The 24,888-nt window shown below is 42.0% G+C and overlaps 1 protein-coding gene across 3 annotated transcripts in view; it reads left to right on the forward strand.

The window, feature by feature from the left end:
- The window catches only part of abcc4 (ATP binding cassette subfamily C member 4 (PEL blood group)), a 376,726-nt gene that overhangs the window by 141,274 nt on the left and 210,564 nt on the right, over nucleotides 1-24,888 (forward strand). For all 3 annotated transcript variants that reach the window (XM_067986483.1, XM_067986484.1, XM_067986485.1), the window contains one exon: nucleotides 1,990-2,094. In XM_067986483.1, the coding sequence (XP_067842584.1) occupies nucleotides 1,990-2,094 (105 nt within the window). The remainder of the gene's footprint in view (nucleotides 1-1,989; nucleotides 2,095-24,888) is intronic.

Raw genomic sequence — 24,888 nt, forward strand, 5'->3', positions numbered from 1 at the left:
TGTTTAACTAACTTGATTGAATTTTTTGTTGCGGTAACAGAAAGGGTTGATGAGGGTAATATGGTTGTTGTGTGTATGGACTTTCAAAAGGCATTTGATAAATGCCATATAATAGGCCTGTCAGCAAAGTTGAAGCCCATGGAATAAAAGGGGCAGTGGCAGCATGGATACAAAATTGGCTAATTGACAGGAAACAGAAAGTAGTGGTGAGCAGTTGTTTTTTGGACTGGAGGAAGGTATACAGTGGTATTCTCTAGCGGTCAGCACTAGGACCACTGCTTTTATTGATATATTAATGACTTGGACATGGGTGTACAGGACACAATTTCAAAATTTGCAGATGACACAAAACTTGGAAGGGTAGTAAACAGTGAGGAGGATAGTGATAGACTTCAAGAAGACATAGACAGGCTGGTGGAATGGGTGGACACGTGGCAGGTAAAATTTAACGGAGAGAAGTGCAAATTGATACATTTTGGCAGGAAGAACGAGGCGAGGCAATATAAACTAAAGGGTGCAATTCTAAAAGGGTGCAGGAGCAGAGAGATCTGGGGGTATACGTGCACAAATCTTTGAAGGTGGGAGGACAGGTTGAGAAAGCGGTTAAAAAAGCATACGGGATCCTGGGCTTTATAAACAGAGGCATAGAGAACAAAAGCTAGGAAGTTATGATGAACCTTTATAAAACATTGGTTCAGCCACAACTGGAGTATTGTGTCCAATTCTGAGCACCGCACTTTAGGAAGGATGTGAAGGCCTTAAAGAGAAACTGTTCGCATTGGCAGAAGGGTCAAGAACCAGAGGACATAGATTTAAGGTTATTGGCAAAAGAACCAAAAGTGACATGAGGAAAAACTTTGTTACACAGCGATTGGTTATGATCTGGAACGTACTGCCTGAGGAGGTGGTGGAGACAGATTCAACTGTGGCTTTCGAAAGGGAATTGGATAAGTACTTGAAAGTAAAAAATTTGCAGGGCTACGGGAAAAGGGCAGGGGAGCGGGACTAGCTGGATTGCTCTTGCAGAGAGCAGGCATGGACTCATTGGACCAAATGGCCTCCTACCGTGCTGTAACCATTCTATGATTCTAATAAAGTGGAAGAGTCATGCAGTAAAATACCTAACTATAATATCTATCCATCCATTATCTTTTCCAGACTGTGAATTAAGGGATGCTTTTATTGAGGTTAGGATTAAGGAATGTAGGGGAAAGAAAAGGAACTTCACTCTACATCTAAAACTGTGTCCTGGAAGAGTTTGATAACGAAAGTGGAAACGTGTTGCACTTGTCAGCACTATATCCCTCATTTTATTAAGCATAACAAAACACCATAATGCAAAGTGTGAGAGGGTTTGGGTACAATCTGTCCTACATTATGTGCATTGTAACAAAATCTAATTTGGAAAAAAGCTACTTTTCTGGACAGAGTTGAGTTTAGATTTGGAATTTAGTCGATGAATGAAAAAGAAGTGATAAATTGGCTGAAGAAGAATTAACATTTAACATGATAAAACTAAAAATAAAGGCATGAATTGCAAACATTTCTCCTTTTAGAAGCTCAGTGACCTATTTAGTCAGGGGACAGATTATTTGGGATTTCAGATTAAAGTATTTAGGTCGAGAAAAACAAAAGTTCCTCATCGGTTGTGTTTGGATGTTACTGTTTGAAATAACTTATCTGTAGGCTGAAATAAACCATTGTTTCACAAATGTTCTGTATTTGAAAAGCAAAGATGTTTATTTAAAAGTAGCAAGTTTTGAAAGCAACAATACACTTATTTAGTTTATTAGTATCAGAGTATGGATTCCCTTGTATGATAATGCATAATTAGTAAATTGAAATATAGGAATGTTCTAAATATTGTCAATTTTTGCATTTTCTAGTTCCATATTTAAAATGATTTTGTTACAATGTTTTGTATTCCTTTTCTTCAATATTAATAATACCTTATTAATAGACTTAGATTTTACTTCGTTTCATTACCAGACATTCCTGATCCTTGAAGAAATTAAAAAACCCTATGAGGAAGTACATAGCAGTGAAAATGATCATTCAGTTCACGTACAAGATCTCACCTGCTATTGGGACAAGGTAAAATGAATATATAATGTGCAAGCATTTCCTGCAATCTAATCAACTTGAAAATTGACATTTTCCTTGGAAGTAGCTTTTTTTTAAGAAGCTGTCTCAAAAATTCATTTTTCTACCCAGTATAGTGTTTAATATTGACTACTTCATTCCCCTCAAGTGAGAGACATTTGTAATTACATTGAGCTGGCAGCTGGTGTAAGATGAGCAAGTTATGTTACTATAAAGTAATTAATTCAATTAATGGATTAACACTAAATAATGTTATACAGTTATGCTTGCTGCCAGTAAATGTCTCCAGCTTGTGGCATCAGTTTAACCACTAAAATTTCAGGGAGAAGGGATACATAATTGGCTAAGTGTCAGGAAACAGAGAAGTGGTGAGCAGTTGTTTTTCGGACTGGAGGGAGGTGTGCAGTGGTGTTCCCCAGGTGTCGGTACTAGGACCACTGCTTTTCTTGATATATATTAATGACTTGGACTTGGGTGTACAGGGCACAATTTCAAAATTTGCAGATGACACAGAACTTGTAAGTGTAGTAAACAGTGAAGAGAATTGTAATAGACTTCAAGGAGACATAGGCTGGTTGAATGGGCGGGCACATGGCAGATGAAATTTAACAGAGATAAGTGCGAAGTGATACATTTTGGCAGGAAGAAGGAGGAGAGGCAATATAAGCTAAATGGTACAATTCTAAAGAGGGTGCAGGAACAGAGAGACCTGGGGATATATGTGCACAAATCTTTGAAGGTGGCAGGACAGGTTGGGAAAGTGGTTTAAAAAAAGCATATGCTTTATAAATAGGGGCATACAGTACAAAAGCAAGGAAGTTATGTTGAACATTATAAAACACTGGTTCGGCCAAAGCTGCAGTATTGTGTCCAATTCTGGGCACTGCACTTTAGGAAGGATGTGAAGGTCTTAAAGAGGGTGCAGAAAAGATTTACTAGAATAGTTCCAGGGATGAGAGACTTCGGTTATGCAGATGGACTGGAGAAGCTGGGGTTGTTCTCCTTCGAGCAGAGAAGGATAAGAGGAGATTTGATAGAAGTGTTCAAAATCATGAAGGGTTTAGAAAGTAAATAAAGAGAAACTGTTCCCATTGGCGGAAGGTTCAAGAACCAGAGGAACAGATTTAAGGTGATTGGCAAAAAAAACAAAGGCAACGTAGTTTTTTACGCAGCAAGTAGTTATGATCTGGAATGCGTTGCCTGAAAGGGTGGTAGAAGCAGATTCAATCGTGGCTTTCAAAAAGGAATTGGATAAATACTTGAAGGAGCGGGGGAATGGGACTAACTGGATTGCTCTTAGAGAGCCTGCAGGGATTTGGTAGGCCAAATGATGACCACCTGTGCTGTAACCATTCTATGATTCTATAAGGAAAGGCTAGAAGTAGAACCAGTACAAAAATACTTCCCTTTTTTTAATAATTAAAGATGCTCTCTCCTGTCTCCATTTTATCTGTATTTTCTTCCCTTTTTTCTTCCTCCTACTTCCTTAAAGGACTTGACTCTTGCTGGGTGTGTTTCTGTGGGTGCTGGGAGCCCTCTGATGCCTCACTCAAACAATCAATCTGCATGCCTAGAGTCTAGGCTCAGGACAGTGAATGTTGGCAGGCTACTCCAGCCTCACATGGCTTGATATGAGACATGGAGAAATCTCCTACCTAGTGAACTAGAGGCTATTGTGAACCCAACCAGTACTATAATTTCCTAACTCAAAACATTTTCAAGGGCCTGTAATCAATCCGAAGTACCGACTGACTTAAATAGAAATGTACCGAAGAATCTGGGCTGCTTCTTTTAGTCATGTCACCATATTTATCATTGGTCTATACAGAATCTTTGGATACAGTAAATATATTTGAAAATCCACAGCAATTTTTAAAATCACTCAATCTCCTTATTATATGCCTAGCAGATAAAAACTATAAAAGGAAAATACTGTGGATGCTGGAAATCTGAAATAAAAACAGAAAATGCTGGAAACTTTCAGCAGGTCAGGTAGCATCTGTGGAGAGAGAAACAGAGTTAACGTTTCAGGTCGAAGACCTTTTATCAGAACTGATAAAAAGTATCGTTCTCTACTCAACTTTTTACAAGTCTTGGATGTGGCTGTTTGTCATACCTAGGCATAGGTCATCTTAAAATACTAGAATGCATATCGATATGTGTAGGAAGCAAAGAATAAAGAAGGTGCCATGGCCATCTATCATCTAAATAAAATGTTATTTGGATACTTAGGACACAATTCCTTCCTCTAAATCATTGATAAAAACTATGAACACTAGCAGCCCCAACACTGAACCTTGTGGCACTCCACTGGTAACTGGCTGCCAACCAGATACCTGTCCATGCACTACTACTCATCTATCAATCCATTTTAATACATTCCCATCCGTTCCGTGGGCTTGGACCTTATGTAATAGCCTATTATGTGAGACATTGTCAAATGCCTTCCTGAAATCCAGGTAGATAACATCTGCTGTCTGTTCCGCTACCTACTAGGTCTTTCATCTCCTCAAAGAAATCCAATAAATTAGTCAAACATGACCTCTCTCTTCTAAAATCATACTGACTGTCTCGGATTAGCTCATGCCCCTCAAGATGCCCCCCTCATATTATCCCTCATAATACTTTAAAACATTTTCCCAATAGTAAGGCTTACAGGTCGATAATTTGATGGCTCATCCCTTACCCCCTTTTTTGAAGATGGGAGTCACACTTGCTATTTCTAATCCTTTGGGATTTGGCCTGAGTGCAGTGAACTCTGGAAAATATCCACAAGAGGACTTGCAATTGTTTGAGCCAATTTCTTCATAGTACAGGCATTCCTTTTCTTTGAATAAGCACTTTAATCAACTTAACCTTGGTACTTTACTCAGTACAGTGAACTTCTTATTTGCTTCAGTGACCTATTGATGTGGGAAGCTGTGATTTCTCAGGCAGTCATTTCCTGCCATTCCTACTGCATGTTGATTACATTTCTTGACTGCTACTATGACGAATGCAAATAGTACAGTAAAGAGATCAAAATCACTCCGTTGAGTCCAGGTTGTAGAATCAGAGATTGTTCTGCTACTGATACAAACTAATGTTATGCAAATGCACTGACTGGACTACTAGATCATCATGTAATCATCCAGTAATGCCCTACATTATGGACTATACATATTGCTGTCATTGTGGTCATCGTGACATCTGTCAATGCACAGTGTTCTCTGCGGCACATAATCTAGGAAAAAAAATGGCACTTACGATAAGATATTGAGATATTCTCGTTCTGAGAATATTCTAATTAGTACGCTTTAAGTCTCAATTTATATATGTTATAACCATCCATAAGTTGTTGCAGGACCTTGGGCCCCTCCCCCTCTTTTGGGCCTGCACATCAATCAATCTCACTGTCTCCCAAGTCAAGCATCAATCTGCTGACTCCTGCACTTTCCACAACAGAAACAGACAATTATTGGTTTCCCATGCCATGATTCTATAAACATGAGATAATAAATGGAAACAGGGTGGCTCATGACGTGATCAACCAAGGATGCATTAGTCAACAAGGTTGAGACAATCTCGAGTACGTGAACAACAATATCCAAAGAGGACCTGTGTGAAATGCTATTTCTTACATATCCCATCTGCTGAACCTAAGGGGTATTCATTCCCCTTAGGCTCATGTGCACCCCAACCTTAGCTCACTGCTCGGTAGCGCAATATATCCATGTTGTCCTACGTTGTACACTATTTCCCATCATTTATGCTTCCGAGCTGCCCAAATCCTTTTCTATGGCCACATTTCTTTGTTGTAGATCAATTAGGTGGCGATCTGATGTGACCATCCAGTCAAGTATAGTTTTAAGACTCAGTGACAGTGCTGGAATCAGATGTCCAAATTTTATAACCGCCTTCTTGGCTTTCTCCCTTAAACCGATTTCCACCTGAATTTCTGTCGCGTTATGAACGTTCGCTGGGATCAGGACCGAGCTTGCAATGATGGTAAGCAAAGTCCAATGTCGTTATACAGTAACGACCTCTTCCCATGTACCATGTCATGCTCGTCCCAATTTCCATTTTTGAACACTAACAGTACAATTAGGGGAGCATTCATCTAAGGTGAAACCACAAGACAGGACACTGGATGACATCACACCGACGTATCCACGTGCCCGTGATCTGAGTACAGCAAGATAAATCTGGCGCCACCCAGGCTTCACTATTCTTTGCCAATACCTTTTGGATAGTTAACCAATTCCTTATGTATGTTGTCGCAACTACATACAGTGTGTCTGTCTCAATGGCTGCTTGTCTATCTGTCTGTCTCTCTCTGTCTTGAAACTGGCAGTTAGCAGCCAGCATCCTGTTTGAATTTAACCTTTTCAATCCCACACAGATGTTTATAGGACGACTGAATGTTATTAATGGTTTTCACCAGATCAGGTGAGGAGGGTTTAGAATGTTTGAACTCCCCCTCATCACCTCGTGCAGCCTTTTATTCTGGGAGTTTTAACTTGGCTATTTCGTGATCCTTAGCTACTATCCTACGATCCCTGGTTATCTTATGTTTATATGTGTGTGCCTAACCTAAACATGGGTGGTTTATATGTTAAAAACATTGAATCTAAACGTAAGTTTTATTAATCAAAGCAGCCAATTCCAATTTGAATCTTCTGTGACAGTCTCTTAATTCATCGTTTGAAACAAACACTGTACCAATTAGAATTATGAAGACAGTTATGGGCTGTGACAAAATTGTTGTAAACCATCTCCCACCATTCATCATTCCCAAGGATAGATGTCCCCTTTTTAATGTCAGCATTACGTTGTTTCATATGCAGATCAGTCTTTCAATATTATGGTTTTTAAAGTACAGAAGTAATCCAAGAAAATGGTTTCCTTTACTACTTCACAGTCTTAACCTCCAACAGCCCCTAGTTACCCTGGTTAGCCTTACCTAAGGTGCTCATTTTGTCAGCATCACCTACCTTTCTCGAGCCATTTGCTCTTTAGTCTAAGTTTCATTTGGCAAATATTATAAATCATGATACAGACAAAGAAAATCATAATACATTACATAGAAAGCTACAGTATACCATCATGGACTTAAAAGATTCTTTTACCATTATCCATGGATAATTCTTGCTTAGTATTATTTCTCCCTTGCCCTCAGTTGTCCCAATTTCATTGATAGCTCAAAGGAAACCAACCCTGAATTTTGGAAATCCAAATTCAATGTCCCTCTTTTTAATTAGTCGGCTTCTCTATAGAGCACGTGACAATGCCTTGATTTAAAGGTATTCTCACTCTCCTGAGCCACATTAACCACTTCATGTCGTGCTGTTGTTAAGTAACTGAGCATGTCTGAGACCTGTTCTTCAGTCCACCTTCAGCATGCATTTGCTCACAAACTGTATCCCGAGATCGTGCCACACTTGACATCAGATACAAGCCATTCCTGGGCTTTCAGGTATCTTATCAAAAGATCGGGGGATGTCTGGAGGTCTTTTCTTATCTTCCCCTGTGTGGTCCTGATGTCTTGGGTAGTGGCTAAGCTATCAAATGCATTTTCTTATTGTTCAGCATAAGTAAGGACACGAACATCTCTAAGAGAAAGATATCAATTAACTACTCTCACTTACACTTTTCAGACTTTCTTGTGGGTGCACTCACACATCTTTCAATCACCTAGGGCAATGACCCTAGAACCTATTTGGTGGTGCACTTTCTCTGCTTCCATCACATACCTTCGATCACAGGGAATCAAGGGATATGGGGATCGGACAGGAAAGTGGAGTTGAGGTCGAAGATCAGCCATGATCTTATTGAATGGTGGAGCAGGCTTGGGGCCGTATGGCCTGCTCTTGCTCCTGTTTCTTATGTTCTTACTTCCTCGTATCATTTTACACATTTCATCTCATTCATGAGTCCTGGAGGAACTCTACTGTCCAATACAATATTATCATTAACCTGTAAAACATAGATTAAACATTCCCAACTTGGTCCAAGTTATCAACAGATTTTTGTTTATTTTACTTAACCTCTTGGACCTTTTTTAATTCCCAAAATATCCTGCTTTATTGTGCTTGAGTCCATTTTGTCATTTCAAAATTATCCCAATTTTAGAGAGCAGTATTGTTGGACTGACGGGACTTGTCAATGTTCAATTTTACTTCCCCAAAAAACTTTCTTCCTTGATGCACAGCATTGGGCAGGATCCACTTAAACTGGACACTTTTTTTAAAAAAGTAAAATTTGATCATCCCCTTAAATTTCAGGTAAATTTTCCCTCCGAGTGCTTGAACAACAACTCATATCAATTTATCATATCAATTCCAATTTCAGAAACAAATTATGCCCAAGTTATGGTGGTTTTACAGTAGAGACAGAAGTGCTTGTAATTACTTTTGGAGGTAACTCCCATGACTCTCCCTCCACCCTCGAGCTCTCTGTCTTGGAAGATAACAAATGACCTCCGGAATGGGACTTTGAGAGGCATAAAGTCTTAGACTAAATCAACACCACGACATTTGTTATCTGCTGATGTCTGCAGATAAGGTCTTAAATTCTTAACACTACTGGATCGTATCCTGCACTAGCACTTTTCTAGCAAAGGTTGCTCCATAACTTTGTGAAGCCACCTTTATGTCAAAGAACTACTCTCAGTAATCTGGCATCACGCGGTCCCAAAAACCATGGCCCCCTGTTTTAAAAGAAAAGGAAAACAGAAAATCCATTGTGGCTGTGCTCGAGAGCCCAAGGGATTCATTTGTCAATTCATGATTTCCTTCTGCCACCGTGGGGAAATATCCACTCAAATCAAGAAACTTAAAATTTAATAATGCCCAATATTACAGTCAGCAATGCAAATGTTGTTGCCTGATGAATTAAAAACGACTGTCCTTGGAAGGGATTAACTTTGTTGCAGTAAAATAAAACGACAGAGCCAGATATCATCGGACTCACACTGCTTGCGTCACGCAGCTTTCACCTAAATTTTTTTTAAAACATTGCCGAATTTTAATTCGTTCATATCATTTTAAAAAGAGTAGGTTGTGCCTGGCCTTTTTATCTACATATGTTTAAGATTAAATTCCAATCATTGTTGAAGCATTTAGCATTTATTTAAGAGTCGTCCAAAATTTTATTGACTCTCGGGTAGTTAGTAGTCCAACCATGAGAATTTTTCCAGATTGTTATCAGAGAGGTGGCAGGAGCTCCTTTAATCATTCTCTTTTTCTGACCGCAGTCAATCACAAGATCACAGTCCAGTACAACCAAGATGATTAAACAAGCAGAATCACCTCAAATGTCCCAAAATTTTAACAACAGTATTCACGCTTTTCGATACTCAACACAACTCCAAACACATCAATTATACTTGACATTAACTCCTCATTCACTTTAAATCATTAAGCATTTAAGAAATTCAAAATGCCAATTTTTATACAAGACTCTCGCTTTCCAATCATCCTCTTTAATTTTCTTCTCCTTTACCAATTGCTTCATCTTGTCCTCACACAAAGTCTGACAGTTTTGAACTAATAAACCACAAGTTCCTAGTTTCTCATGGATATACTCTTTTGTTTTATCCACTAGGGTTCTTACTGACTTTCCAACATTTTCCCACAACTATCAATCTCATGGCTGAACACATTTTTTTGCAAAATCGTAAGTTCGTGCAAGGATATAATCTCTCACCACGTTAAACAATCCACTTTTCAAAATAGTGAGTAAGCAACTCACCCCGGTATCGCCCTTGGACTCTTACACAGGTCTCTCGCGACCAAAAACAAACACGTAATTACACAAGTATTGCACAACCGAAAATACGTAATCCCCACTTTGCCTGTTAACAAGTACGATAACTTATACTTAGTACAAAACTTCACATCCTAGTCCCACGTTGGAGGACCAAAATAGAAGTAATTTGTTCATGGTTCGGTCTTTAATCAAAAAGACTTGTTCGAAAGCATAAAAAGTTTTATTAAGAAGTTACAAGATAAGTAGTAAAAGATGTTAATAATACAATATGTTACGATACAACCTGGCAAAGTTTTACACCGACCGGGTTCCGACGGTGATCAATAAAATATGTCTTTGTTCCAAGAATATTCTAACTGGTACACTTGAAGTCTCGATTTATAAAGGTTATAAGCATCCATTAGTTCTACAGGACTTAAGCCTCCCCTCCGCCCTTTTTAGGCCCGCACATCCAATCAAGCTCATTGTCTTCCAAGCCTAGCATCCATCTGCTGACTCCTGTACTTTCCACAACAATATAGAAACATACAACTAACTTTCCCATGCCGTGATCCTATGAACATGAGATAATGAATAAAGACAGGGTGGCTCATGGCATGATCAACCAAGGACGCATTAGTTAACAAGGTTGAGACAATCTTGAGTACGTGAACAATATCCAAAGAGGGCCTGTGTGAAATGCAGTTTCTTACAAAGTCTTGAAGATAGATAGATGCAGTTTCTTACAAAGTCTTGAAGATTGATAGATTGTGAGTGGGCGAAACTGTGGCAGATGGAGTTCAATGTGGGGAAGTGTGAGGTCATCCACTTTGGACCTAAGAAAGATAGATCAGAGTATTTTTTAAATGGTGAGAAGCTAGGAACTGTAGAGAAGCAGCGAAATGTAGGGGTCAGTGTACAGAAATCACTAAAAACTAGTGGACAGATACAAAAAAGAATTTAAAAGGCTAATGGAATGTTAGCCTTCATTTCAAGTGTACTGGAATACAAAAGGGTGGAAGTTATGTTACAGTTACATAAGAACACAAGAAATAGGAGCAGAAGTAGGCTATACGGCCTCAAGCCTGCTCCACCGTTCAATAAGATTATGGCTGATCATCTACTGCAACTCCGCTTTCCCACCCTATCCCCATTTGTATTTATATAAAGGACCTGGTTAGACCCCATTAGAGTACTGCGTTCAGTTCATGACACTGCACCTCGGGAAGGATATATTGGCCTTGGAGGGGGTGCAGCGCAGATTCACCAAAATAATACCGGGGCTAAAAGGGTTAAATTATGAGGACACTTTGCATACGCTAGGCTTGTATTGCATTGAGTGTAGGAGATTAAGGGGTGATCTAATCGAGGTGTTTAAGATGATTAAAGGATTTGATAGGGTAGATAGAGAGAAACTGTTTCTTCTGGTGGGGGTAAAATTAGAGCTAGACTATTCAAGGGTGATGACAGGAAGCACTTCTTCACACAAAGGATAGTGGAAATCTGGAACTATGTTCCCCAAAAACCTGTTGAAGCTAGGTCAATTGAAAATTTCAAAACTGAGATTGATAGAATTTTGTTTTGCAGGGGTATTAAGGGATATGGAATCAAAGCAGGTAAATGGAATTAAGATACAGATCAGCCGAGATTTAATTGGAGGGCTGAATATCCTAATCTTGTTCCTATGCCTTTAAGTTCCTTCTTAATTTAACAGAAGGAATCAATCTGTTCTTTGTTAAAATTAACATAATTACCTGTGACAATTATCTAGGAAAAGTAAGTACATTACCAAATTTGGGAACGTTTTTTTACAAAATCGTTATTGAAATCAATATGATCTAAACTGATGTAGCAAGAAATAGTGAGCAAAATATCTTCTAGGAAGCAAGCTAAGCAAGGTATTTGTGTTAAGAAATTCTTTGTGTAATGTTGGGTATAAATTCAATGAATGTTACTGAATTAGAAGAGAAAGTCCAAGGTTGTGATAGATGATATGCATTTAGTATAATACTGCATAATATTGATTTATGATATAGTTCTTTTGGTATTGCAATACAGTTTACCATTAAAAAAATGTTATGGACTTTTTGTTATGATACAATTATGAAAAGCAGCAACAGAACAAAACAAAATCACTAAAGAAAACCTTCAGCTTTGTGATTCATTCAAACACTACGGACTGTACAAGTGAATTTCTTACATCTGCTGTTTTTAGTACCTATACATTTTTTTCTGCCTTTAAGACTAAGGGGGGGGATTTCATCTCCGTGAACCCGCCTGAAATTGGAAATGATTACAGCGGAGAATGTCGGAAGATTCAGGCAATGAGGCCTGTCAGCATCTCATCACCCTGACTGGGATTTTTATCCCTTCATCATTGTCAGGACTGCTGCTGGCAGTTCCTTCATCACCCACTGCATTCAAATAGGTGGCAGATTTTCTTTCTTTCTAACCCAGTTACTGCCGAGTCCCAGGGTTGCTATGTTCGAATGTGGCTGAAGGCATTGGAAAGTGGCTGTAAAGGCCCAGAGTTGCTCCAATGGAGAGAGAGGCCCTTTTAGTTGCTTCCTCCCCCTTCAGTTGACGCAGAGATTTATCTGCTGAAAGCCTCAGTCTCGACCGCAGCCTTCACTGGGAGATTTCCGATCCTTGGGGCGCTTCTGCCCATTTAAGGTCTCTTGCTACTCTTTTGTTGATCTGGTGTTGCACTGTAGCACTGCCAGAGTTTCCTCACTTACACTGCTGGGCTCCCTCTTGAAGGCAGGAATCCCGCCAGCAGCACATCATTCATATGCAATAAGCCCCGACCCAGGAAAATGGGTCGGGTTAGGACGGATACAAAGGGCTTCTTCCAGGGAGGAGAATTCTTTGCCAGCTTGTCCCCACGACCTTTTCGGGACCTGCTGTCAATATTTAAATGAACGCTTGATAATGTAATGTTATGTGACTTTTCCCTTTCTTCTGACTCCCACACTCAAAACACCCAAGAAATTATGCACTGTTTAATAGCATCGGAGTGATGTGCAGACAGTACAAACTTTAATATTTCTCGCATGTTATAATGTAATGTTTGTTTACCACCTTCTGCCAGCTTCTGTTTGTCAGCCCTTCCTGCTCTGGAAAAAGTCAGCTCAAGAGCACCTCCTTGTGTCCTATTATATATTCATAACTGACTGGATCCTCTTGTATCATGAGACCAAAATGAAAAGAAATCATGTGCAATATTTGTTTCTTAATTTGTGTAGCTTTTTACTTTGAGATTTGTTCAGTCTTTGGTGAACTTCCCATGTTCATGTTTAAGTCAGGAATCTTACAACACCAGGTTATAGTCCAACAATTTTATTTTAAAATCACAAGCTTTCGGAGATTATCCCCTTCGTCAGGAGAATGAGTGAAAGGTTCTCAAATCGCATATCTTATATTAAGCTGGGACAGCATCACACCAATCAAAAGGTGTCGTCGTTGTTCAAACAGGCCAGTCACGGAGAACAGCACGTCCCAGTACACTGGATATACATTGTGTCAATTACACAGACTGAAAGAAAGAGACCCAAATTAGAGAGAGAGAGAGAATATTGAAACATATAGGATTCTGAGGGTGCTTGACAGAGTAGATGCTGAGAGGTTGTTTCCCCTGGCAGGAGAGTCTAGAACTAGGAGGCATAGTTGCAGGATAAGAGGTCAGCCATTAGGACTGAGATGAGGAGGAATTTCTTCACTCAGAGGGTTGTGAATCTTTGGAATTCTCTACCCCAGAAGGCTGAGTCGTTGAGTATATTCAAGGCTAAGCTACGTAGATTTTTGGACTCTAGGGGAATCCAGGGATATGGGGATCGGGCAGGAAAGTGAAGTTGAATTCGAAGATTAGCCATGATCTTAATTGAATGGCAGAGCAGGCTTGAGGGGCCTTACGGCCTACTCCTGCTCCTATTTCTTATGTCATAGAGTCATAGAAGTTTACAACATGGAAACAGGCCCTTCGGCCCAACATGTCCATGTCGCCCAGTTTATACCACTAAGCTAGTCCCAATTGCCTGCACTTGGCCCATATCCCTCTATACCCATCTTACCCATGTAACTATCCAAATGCGTTTTAAAAGACAAAATTGTACCCGCCTCTACTACTGCCTCTGGCAGCTCGTTCCAGACACTCACCACCCTTTGAGTGAAAAAATTGCCCCTCTGGACCTTTTTGTATCTCTCCCCTCTCACCTTAAATCTATGCCCCCTCGTTATAGACTCCCCTACCTTTGGGAAAAGATTTTGACTATCTACCTTATCTATGCCCCTCATTATTTTATAGACTTCTATAAGATCACCCCTTAACCTCCTACTCTCCAGGGAAAAAAGTCCCAGTCTATCCAACCTCTCCCTATAAGTCAAACCATCAAGTCCCGGTAGCATCCTAGTAAATCTTTTCTGCACTCTTTCTAGTTTAATAATATCCTTTCTATAATAGGGTGACCAGAACTGTACACAGTATTCCAAGTGTGGCCTTACTAATGTCCTGTACAACTTCAACAAAACATCACAACTCCAGTATTCAAGGTTCTGACCAATGAAACCAAGCATGCCGAATGCCTTCTTCACCACCCTATCCACCTGTGACTCCACTTTCAAGGAGCTATGAACCTGTACTCCTAGATCTCTTTGTTCTATAACTCTCCCCAATGCCCTACCATTAACGGAGTAGGTCCTGGCCCGATTCGATCTCCCAAAATGCATCACCTCACATTTATCTAAATTAAACTCCATCTGCCATTCATCGGCCCACTGGCCCAATTTATCAAGATCCCGTTGCAATCCTAGATAACCTTCTTCACTGTCCACAATGCCACCAATCTTGGTGTCATTAATCATATATCATGGTCATGTAACTAAGATGAAATACATATCTAGGCTTAGTGTGAAACGGTTGAATTATGTTTACGTTTATGCTTCATCTGTAGTTGAACAGAATCATCATTTTGCTAATGTGGTTTCTAACAATTGGAGACACCAGATGTGATTCCTTCTTTTGCTGTCCTGCCATTGAAAACAGCATCCTTAAAAATTGAAGGTATAAAAGTCTATAACGTTGTAGAAGTAAATATTTACCAATGAAAAGTGTCTAGTTTTCATAACAAGTAAGATAATCTTCGGTTCACTGGTGGAGTAAATAGTGGCAGCAAAGGCACTACTGGTTTAAGCTGCGGCCCTCTTCCTCCTTCTCCCTCTTCCTCCTCCATCCCCCATTTTGCTCGTGCTTGCACTTTTCTAACATGTTGCTTCTTGACTTTCTGTTAAAGAAATTGGAAGTATATATAAAAATAAGAAAGTTGCATAGAATTGTTTTTGAAAGAAAACTTTTCTGCCATATATTTGAAGCAATAAAGAGGCACCATACCAATAGGTGTGAATGCAACTACTATGCTACTAGTACGGGGGATGAGGCCATTACTTCAGGCTAGACTGTCGTCGGAAATACTTTTTTGGCCATCATTCTTGCCTTGCTGCTTGTAAAACTGGCAACCATCTTCAGCCAGAAGTGCCGAGTGGATGATCCATCCCGGCCTCCTCCCAATATCCCCATCATCACAGAAGCCAGTCTTCAGCCAATTCGATTCACTTCACGTGATATCAAGAAACGGCTGAGTGCACTGGATACAGCAAAGGGTATGGGCCCCGACAACATCCCGGCTGTAGTACTGACGATTTGTGCTCTAGAACTAGCCGCGCCTCTAGCCAAACTGTACCAGTACAGCTACAACACTGGCATCTACGCGACAATGTGGAAAATTGCCCAGGTATGTTCTGTCCACAAAAAGCAGGACAAATCCAATCTGGCCAATTACCGCCCCTTATAAATCATCAGCAAAGTGATGGACGGTGTCGCTGACAGTGCTATCAAGCGGCACTTACTCACCAATAACCTGCTCACCGATGCTCAGTTTGGGTTCCGCCAGGACCACTCGGCTCCAGACCTCATTACAGCCTTGGTCCAAAATGGACAAAAGATCTGAATTCCAGAGGTGAGGTGAGAGTGATTGCCCTTGACATTGAGGCAGCATTTGACCGAGTGTGGCACCAAGGAGCCCTAGTAAAATTGAAGTCAATGGGAATCGGGGAAATCTCTCCAGTGGCTGGAGTCATACCTAGCACAAAGGAAGATGGTAGTGGTTGTTGGAGGCCAATCATCTCAGCCCCAGGACATTGCTGCAGGAGTTCCTCAGGGCGGTGTACTTGGAGAGTAGGAATAAACGGGTCATTTTCAGGTTGGCAGGTTGTAAAAGTAAGCTGTGAGGAGGACGCAAAGAGGCTGCAAAGGGATATAGACAGGTTAAGTGAGTGGACGAGAAGGTGGCAGATAGAGTATAATGTGGGGAAATGTGAAATTATCCACTTTGATAGGAAGAATAGAAAAGCAGAATATTTTTTAAAAGGTGAGAGACTAAGAAATGTTGAGAGGGATTTGGGTGTCCTTGTACACGAATCACAGAAAGTTAACATGCAGGTCCTGCAAGCAGTTGGGACAGCAAATGGTGTGTTAGCCTTTATTGCAAGGGGGTTGGAATATAAGAGTATGGGGGTCTTGCTGCAGTTATATAGGGCTCTGCTGAGACCACACCTGGAATACTGTGTGCAGTTATGGCCTCCTTACCTAAGGTAGGATATACTTGCCTTAGAGGGGTGCAACAAAGGTTCACTAGATTGATTAGTGGGATGAAAGGATTGCCCTACGAGGAGAAATTGAGTAGAAAGGAGTTAAGAAGAATGAGAGGTGATCTCATTGAAATGTATAAAATTCTTAGGGGGCTTGACAGGGTAGATGCTGAGAGGCTGTTTCCCCTGGCTGGAGAGTCTAGAACTAGGGATCAGCCATTTAGGACTGAGGTGACAAAAAGTTTCTTCGGAATTCTCTACCCCAGAGGGCTGGGGTAGAGAATTCCGAAGACTGAGATCAATAGATTTTTGGACACTAAGGGAATCAAGCGATATAGAGAGAGGGTGGGAAAGTGGAGTTGAGGTAGAAGATCAGCCATGATTTATTGTATGGTGGAGCAGGCTTGAGGGGCTGTATGGCCTACTCTTGCTCCTACTCTGCTCCCTTAAGTCCAAGGGTTGCAGACTTAAACGTTTATGGCGGACAACTGTTTTAGCCATTCATCACCAGATCTGAGTGGTCCATATAAAGCAGTATCAGATCCTGCTCTCCTCTTCCAAAACAGCTTGATATTCATGGATCATCCTGGAATCCAAAGGTAACACCTGGCTTCTCTTCACCACAAACTGCCTTCTTAAACTCCTCTCCCCTGCCTCCTCCACCCTCACTTCCAAGAACAAATGCGAGGAGCTCATGGACTTCTTTGTCACTAAGATTGAGATCATCTGTTCAGCTGTCTCTGCTGCTTCCCTCCCTTGCCCTAGCACACCAAGGCATACTTCCCCTAAGGTTCCCCCCTGAACTTGCAATTTTCTCTAGTTTCTCTCTTATCTCCCTTCATGCCCCCTCTGAGCTCATCTTGACCACGAGACCCACCTTCTGTTCCCTCGACCCTATTCCCACTAAACTGCTGACCACCTAATTTCCCTTCCTGGCCCCCATGTTAGCTGATATTGTTATCATTTCACTCTCCTCGGGTACCATCCCCCTCCCCTTCAAATCTGCAGTCATCACCCCCCTCAAAAATGCCATCCTTGACCCCTCTGTCCTTGCAAACCACTGCCCCATCTCCAACCTCCATTTCCTCTCAAGTCCTTGAACGTGTTGTTGCCTCCCAAATCCGTGCCCATCTTTCCCACAAGTCCATGTTTGAATCCCTCCAATTAGGTTTACGCCCCTTCCACTGTACTGAAATGGCCCTTATCAAAGTTACAAATGACATCCTTTGCGACTGTGACCATGGTAATCTGTCCCTCCTCATCTTTCTCGACCTGTTTGCAACCTTTGACACAGTTGACCACACCATCCTTGCCCAACGCCTCTCCTCCATCATCCAGGTGGCTGGGACTGCTCATGCCTGGTTCCATTCTTGTCTGTCCAGTCGTAGCCAGAGAATCACCTGCAATGGCTCCTCTTCCTGCTCCTGCGCCATTAGTTCTGGAGCCCCCAATGGATCTATCCTTGGCCCCCTTCTATTTCTCATCTACATGCGGCCCCTTGGCGACATCATCTGAAAACACAATGTCAGGTTCCACGTGTACACTGACGACACCCAAGTCTACCTCACCACCGCATCTCTCGACGCCCCCCTCCCCCCCCCCCCCCCCCCGCCACACTCTCTGATTTGTCACACTGCTTGTCCAACATCCAATACTGGATGAGCAACAATTTCCTCCAACTAAATATTGGGAAGACCGAAGCCATTGTCATCGGTTCCCGCCACAAACTGTGTTCCCTAGCCACCAACTCCATCCCTCTCCCTGGCCACTGTCCGAGGCTGAACTACTCTGTTCACAACCGTGGCATCCTATTTGATCCTGAGATGAGCTTCCGACCACATATCCGCTCCACCACCAAGACCGCCTACTTCCACCTCTGTAACATTGCCCTTCCCCAACCCTGCCTCAGCTCATCTGCTGCTGAAACCCTCATCCACGCCTAGACTTGACTATTCCAATGCTATCCTGGCCGGCCTCGCATCTTCCACCCTCCATAAACTTGAGCTGATCCAAAACTTTGTTGTCCATATTGTAACTCGCCCCAAGTCTCATTCACCCATCACCCCTGTACTCGCTGACCTTCATTGGCTCCCAGTCTGACAACGCCTCAATTTGAAAAATTGTTATCCTTGTTTTCAAATTCCTCCATGGTTTCGTCCCTCCCTATCTTTGTAAGCTCCTCCAACCCTTTGAGATCTCTGTTCTCCTCCAATTGTTGCCTCTTGTGCATTCCTAATTTTAATCACTCCACCATTGGCAGCTGTGCCTTCAGCTGCCTAAGCCCTAAGTTTTGGAATTCCGTCCTTAAACTTTATTGTCTCTCTACCCATCTCTCCTTTAAGACACTCCCCTTTGACCAAGCTTTTGGTCACTTGCCCTAATATCTCGCTTTGTGGCTTGGAGCCAAATTTTGTTTCCTAACACTGCTGTGAAGTGCCTTGGGACATTTTACTATGTTAAAGGCGCTATTTAAAAAATGCAAGTTGTTTTTGTTGTACCCAAAGTTATAAAAGTCGAAATACAAGATAGTAACGTTGAAGCTTTTGTTTTAGGAACAGGAGTACGACATTCAGTTTCTATTAAAGTTTCTGATGTAACACTCACAGAATGTGATCGGTAGGCCGGTTCAGTAAGAGGCAAGATAATTTAGGAGTACAACTGTTCAAGTGCATCTGTGTCTACCTACGCTTAGGGGGCCAAATATTGTATGGAGACATTCTGTCTGCCTGGTTACTGAAAGACAATAACTGTTAGATCAGGATTTCCTAATCCCAATGCTTGTTAACTTGATGAATTCCCATTGAGCATCCACTAATATATGAAAATACAAAATATAAAGCTTGGGATATATGAAAATACAAAATATAAAGTGTTTTTAAGGGTGTTCTGCTAAATTGGTTCTTATCTTATGCACTGTTCAACATCTGTTCAACATTGGTTTTAAAAATAATTTGTGTTGGGTTTATTTTGTGGCTATTTGAGTGAGTTATTTGGAAATTGTGCCCAGTTGGACCTCACTATTCCCCAATTTGGAACTTAATTTGGTTCTTCACAAATTAATAAACACTGACAACAGTGAAAACATGTACTGTTGTCAGCGTTCATTTTGGCTTCCAGAGTTAGTTAACTGTAAGCTGTACTTCATTTGGCTCTGACAGTTTAGTCCTCAGGGATCACTCAAAGTTTTTACCTTTAGCAGTTCCCAGTTTCATTGAAGTCAAGAAATTCTTCCGTCATTTTATCTGCTGCCAACTGTCTGAACTGGAATGTTTTTCCATTCTGTAGATCCTCATCATTGTGTCTCTTGCACAAACCTATTTAGCTAATTTGAACTATTTGTATGGTGCTAGGACCTAAGATTGAGGAGTTCCTCAGGGTAGTGTCCTAGGCTCAACCATCTTCAGCTGCTTTATCAATGACCTCTCCATCATAAGGTCAGAAGTGAGGATATTCACTGATGATTGTACAGTGTGGATGTTCACTGCACAGTGTTCAGTTCCATTCGCAACCCCTCAGATAATGAAGCAGTCCGTACCCACATGCAGCAAGACCTGGACAACATCCAGGCTTGGGCTGATAAGTGGCAAGTAACATTCGCGTCACACATGTGCCAGGCAATGACCATCTCCAACAAGAGAGAGTCTAACCACCTCCCCTTGACATTACCATCACCGAATCCCCTACCATCAACATCCTGGGGGTCACCATTGTTCAGAAACTAAACTGGACCAGCCACAGAAATACTGTGGCTACAAGAGCAGGTCAGAGACTGGGTATCCTGGGTGAGTGACTCACCTCCTGACTCCCCAAAGCCTTTCCACCATCTACAAGGCACAAGTCAGGAGTGTGATGGAACACTCTCCACTTGCCTGGATGAGTGCAGCTCCAACAACACTCAAGAAGCTCAATACCATCCAGGACAAACCAGCCCGCTTGATTGGCACCCCATCCACCACTTTAAACATTCACTCTCTTCACCACTGGCGCACCGTGGCTGCAGTGTGTACCATCCACAAGATGCGCTGCAGCAACTCGCTATGGCTTCTTCGCAGCACCTCAAACTTGCAACCTCTACCACCTAGAAAGACAATGATGGTAGGCCCATGGGAACACCACTACCTGCACATTCCCCTTCAAGTCACACACCATCCTGACTTGGAAATATATCGCTGTTCCTCCATCGTCGCTGGGTCAAAATCCTGGAATGGTCTACCTAACAGCACTGTGGGAGAACCTTCACCACACGGACTGCAGCGGTTCGAGAAGGCGGCTCACCACACCTTCTCGAGGGCAATTAGGGATGGGTAATAAATGCTGGCCTTGCCAGCGACGCCCACATCCCATGAATGCATTAAAAAAAATACTAATTATGTGGTTCAGTACTTATTGCACTACTACCATCTTTCAAGAAAGAAGCCTGGGGGCAGGTGAAATGTGATTCTACTTGTTCCATAGCAACTTCATGGGCATTGTTCAATCAGATTCCAGTTGATAGTTTATAAAAATCTGCAAAATGGAGCAAATAGTACACATTTACTAAACATTATTATTGTCTGGCTTTAACTGCAGCACGCAATAATACCTTTAGCGGAGCGGTCCTGACAATTGGTGTCATGGCTCCTTTGGACAGTTGTTCCCCTCCTAAATATCGTGCTATTCTGATGTACTCCTATGATGTGTGACAGATGTTGTATGAAAAAGAAAAATAGATTGCTTATCTGGTAAGGTCTTAATGAAGTAGGTTAATTGAGTGGGCGAGAAGGTGGCAGATGGAGTATAATGTGGGGAAGTGTGAGGTTATTCACTTTGGTAGGAAGACAGAATATTTTTTAAATGGTGGGAAACTATTAAATGTTAGTGTTCAGAGGGATTTGGGTGTCCTTGTATACGAAACACAGGAAGTTAGTATGCAGGTACAGCAAGCATTTAGGAAGGCAAATGATATGTTGGCCTTTATTGCAAGGAGTTTGGAGTACAAGAGTAAGGAGGTCTTACTACAGTTGTACAGGGCTTTGGTGAGACCTCACCTGGAGTACTGTGTACAGTTTTGGTCTCCTTATCTAAGGAAGGATATACTTGCCTTGGAGGCAGTGCAACGAAGGTTCACTAGATTGATTCCTAGGATGAGAGGATTGTCCTATGAGGAGAGATTGAGTAGAATGGGCATATACTCTCTGGAGTTTAGAAGAATGAGAGGTGATCTCATTGAAACACACAAGATTCTGAGGAGGCTTGACAGGGTAGATGCTGCAACATTGTTTCCCCTGGCTGGAGAATCTAGAACTAGGGGGCATAAGGGGTCAGCCATTTAAGACTGAGATAAGGAGGGATTTCTTCACTCAGAATCTTTGGAGTATATTCAAGGCTGCGATAGATAGATTTTTGGACTCTGAGGGAATTAAGGGATATCGGGATCGAGCGGGTAAGTGGAGTTGAGGTCGAAGATCAGTCACGATCTGATTGAATAGAGGAGCAGGCTCAAGGGGCCTTATGGCCTACTCCTGCTCCTAGTTCTTATGTTCTTAATTCTTTGAATGACATGCATCTTCTACACACCAGGGCATAGTTATAGGGACAGTGAGAGGATGGTGTTCAGTGGCTAATTTCATTTTAGCTCCAGGTCAAATGAACTGGCACAGTGGTGCAGATCCTGGGGCTTGATGCAGTGTGAGATTACACCATGTGCCGCGCACCCTTATCTCTAATGTCATGGTGACGTTTGCATGTACATACTTGGTACAATATTTCTCCAGAGTTGATCAAGCCAGGCTGTATTCATATGATGTGTAGAGGATGCATTTCATTTGAAAAATGAATACAACCCTACCAGGTAGGTAACCTGTTTTAATTTGAAACTGAATTTTCTGGGAGATATTCTGGTACTCTGCAAGGTTTGATTGCATAAACAGTACCTTCAAAAGGGGAAGCAGGAAATCTTTCACCAGTTCACAGTGGTGACTTCATCAATTCTGGACAAATCAAGGCATGTGCCTAGTTCCTTCAGGGTCTTTGATCTGGTCTCGAGAGTGCAGCAGTAAGGCCTGGTTGCCTGATTTCCCCTGCCATGTGAAGGGGGAGGCTTAACTTGATTTTAGCCAAAATTATACATTCTCTATCAAGTGAACAGCTACATTCCTAACTCTGAAGGCTATTTTTAGTGGTTACATCTGGCAAGATGAACGTTTTAAGCTTTTTTTAATCAATTTATTTTTGAGCATTAATTTGACCCTGGGTGCTAAATTGGGCCTTCTAGTGCCCGTTGTTTCGGCGCTGTTCGGCCTTCCGGAGATCCAAGATGGTGTCTTGGATGCACATGCACACTTCTAGCGCGACGTATGCCGTACGCCACTTTGGTAAAGGATTTAGCGCCTGCGCAATTAACGAACGCCGGCATCATGCAAAGTAGGGAGAAAATGCGTTCGATCAGTGTGCAGCGCTGATTTAAAGTGATAGACACCATTTTGGCACTTAACGCTCCACCCAACGCTTTGTCTTTATTGCGACCACCTAAACATGTCTTAGAGTGCCTGGAGAAGCCCCCGCCAGCGCTATTTAAAGGGATCAAGCAGGATTTACAGGTTAGTTGCTGGATTATTGCTTCTGGCTGCTGATGCATCTGTAACTGTTTTTGGAGGTCTCCTATAATTGAATACTAGGATGAGGGATTATAGCCTAACATTTAAAGCCAGAACTTGCAGGAGTAAAGTTAGGAAACGCTTCTACATGCAAAGGGTGGAAGAAGTTTGGAACGCTTCTGCTAAAGGCAGTTGATGGGAGCTCAATTGTGAATTTTAAATCTGAGATTGATAGATTTCTGTGAACCAAGGGTATTAAGGGACATGGGGCTAAGGTGGGTATATGGAATTAGGTCACAGATCAACCATGGTCTCAGTGAATGGCAGAAAAGGCTCGAGGGGCTAAATGCCACTGCCACTTGCTGCCTCCTGTTATGTGCCACCTTCTCCTGCAAGAAAGCGGGACGCGTGCCTGGGTGATGTACATGTCATGGTTGAATAGCTGCCAGTGTGCGTGGCCTGTGAGTTGTGGGTGGGTGGTTTGCAACAGTGGTAATGCGCGAGGGTGAGAGAAAGCATCTGATTAGAAGAGTTGAGTACTGATGGAACGAGTTTGTTGGTATGTGGATGTTGAGGGGTGTAGTACGTGGAACAGTCGAGGCGGCTGGTGGTGCAGTTGGTAGGAGACGCCACTTGACAGTTGACCTCACTCATCATGACCACTCCTGTCAAAGCATTGAACTTCTTCCTGCACTGCATCCATGTTCATGGTGCTGTGTGCCTGGCATTGACTGCATTCCCTGCTGCCTCCTGTTGCCTTTTGAGCATATGTCTGGAGGGCCTCTTGCTCCCCCCCAGCGGACTCAGGATGCACCTCCTTCTGTCCACCTTGTGCACCAAGGCCTCTAGTGCATCAGCAGAGAGCTTTGGTGCACACTCTCTCACAGGCCTGGTACCAACTCGGACCGGCAGATTGGTGAGGTGTGGCATGCAAATTGGAGAATGTGGGATTTAGTGGTGCGCTACCATTATTCAATGTTTTAAAGTAATGCAACAGTTTTTAAACATAGGGACGGGAGCTGCATCTGTGTTTTACATGTGTGAGGTCTGATCTCCATTCAGACTCCGTGCAGACAGCAGACTGTTATTTTTAGCAAATTACAGGTACCGGCTACCTTTTAAAAGATTTTGGCTGGCTGTCAGAGAGACAGCCTGCCTTTAAGAGATTCGGGCTCCCCCTACTGGTGGAAAGTGTGAATGTCCTTGAATCCTTGTATCAAAGCAGGTTTTTAACGCTTGGCTGAGGTGACTGCTAAGGCAGGATGAATGTCATAAAGCTGAATTTTTCGATGTAGTTAAACTGAATCAATACTTCAACTTAAATGTTTGTTTTCATCAGCATAATTAGTTTGGAGGAGAAACTCCATTGTATGTAGGTAAAACTAAACTATACTGCCGTAAAGACATCTTACATAAAAGGAGAACTGTGCAGGTATCATGCACCAAGCAGGTGCTCCAAATGAAATGCATATTGCAGTATAAGGGTAACACTGAATTTTAGATGTTTAGTTCTTAACTACTTACATTTATCTAGCACCTTTTAAGATAGAAAAAATTTTCAAAGGCCAAAGAGAGGAGGATTAGGAGAGGTGACTGAAAACTGGGTTAGAGGTAAGTTTTAAGAAGGGTCCCAAATGAGGAGAGAGAGAGAATCCCTGAGAGTGCAACCTATGCAGCTGAGGGGCAGGGGGTGGGGGGCGGTGGGCGGTTGTGAGTGTAGGGCTGGGGGAGGTTACAGAGATAGGGTAGAGTGAGGTCATGGACGGAATACAAGGATGAAAATTTGAAATTTGGGATGTTGGTGTACTGGTAGGTCAGCGAGGATGGGTGTGATGGATGA

This window comes from Heptranchias perlo, chromosome 6 (assembly GCF_035084215.1).
Source record: "Heptranchias perlo isolate sHepPer1 chromosome 6, sHepPer1.hap1, whole genome shotgun sequence".
NCBI lineage: Eukaryota > Metazoa > Chordata > Chondrichthyes > Hexanchiformes > Hexanchidae > Heptranchias > Heptranchias perlo.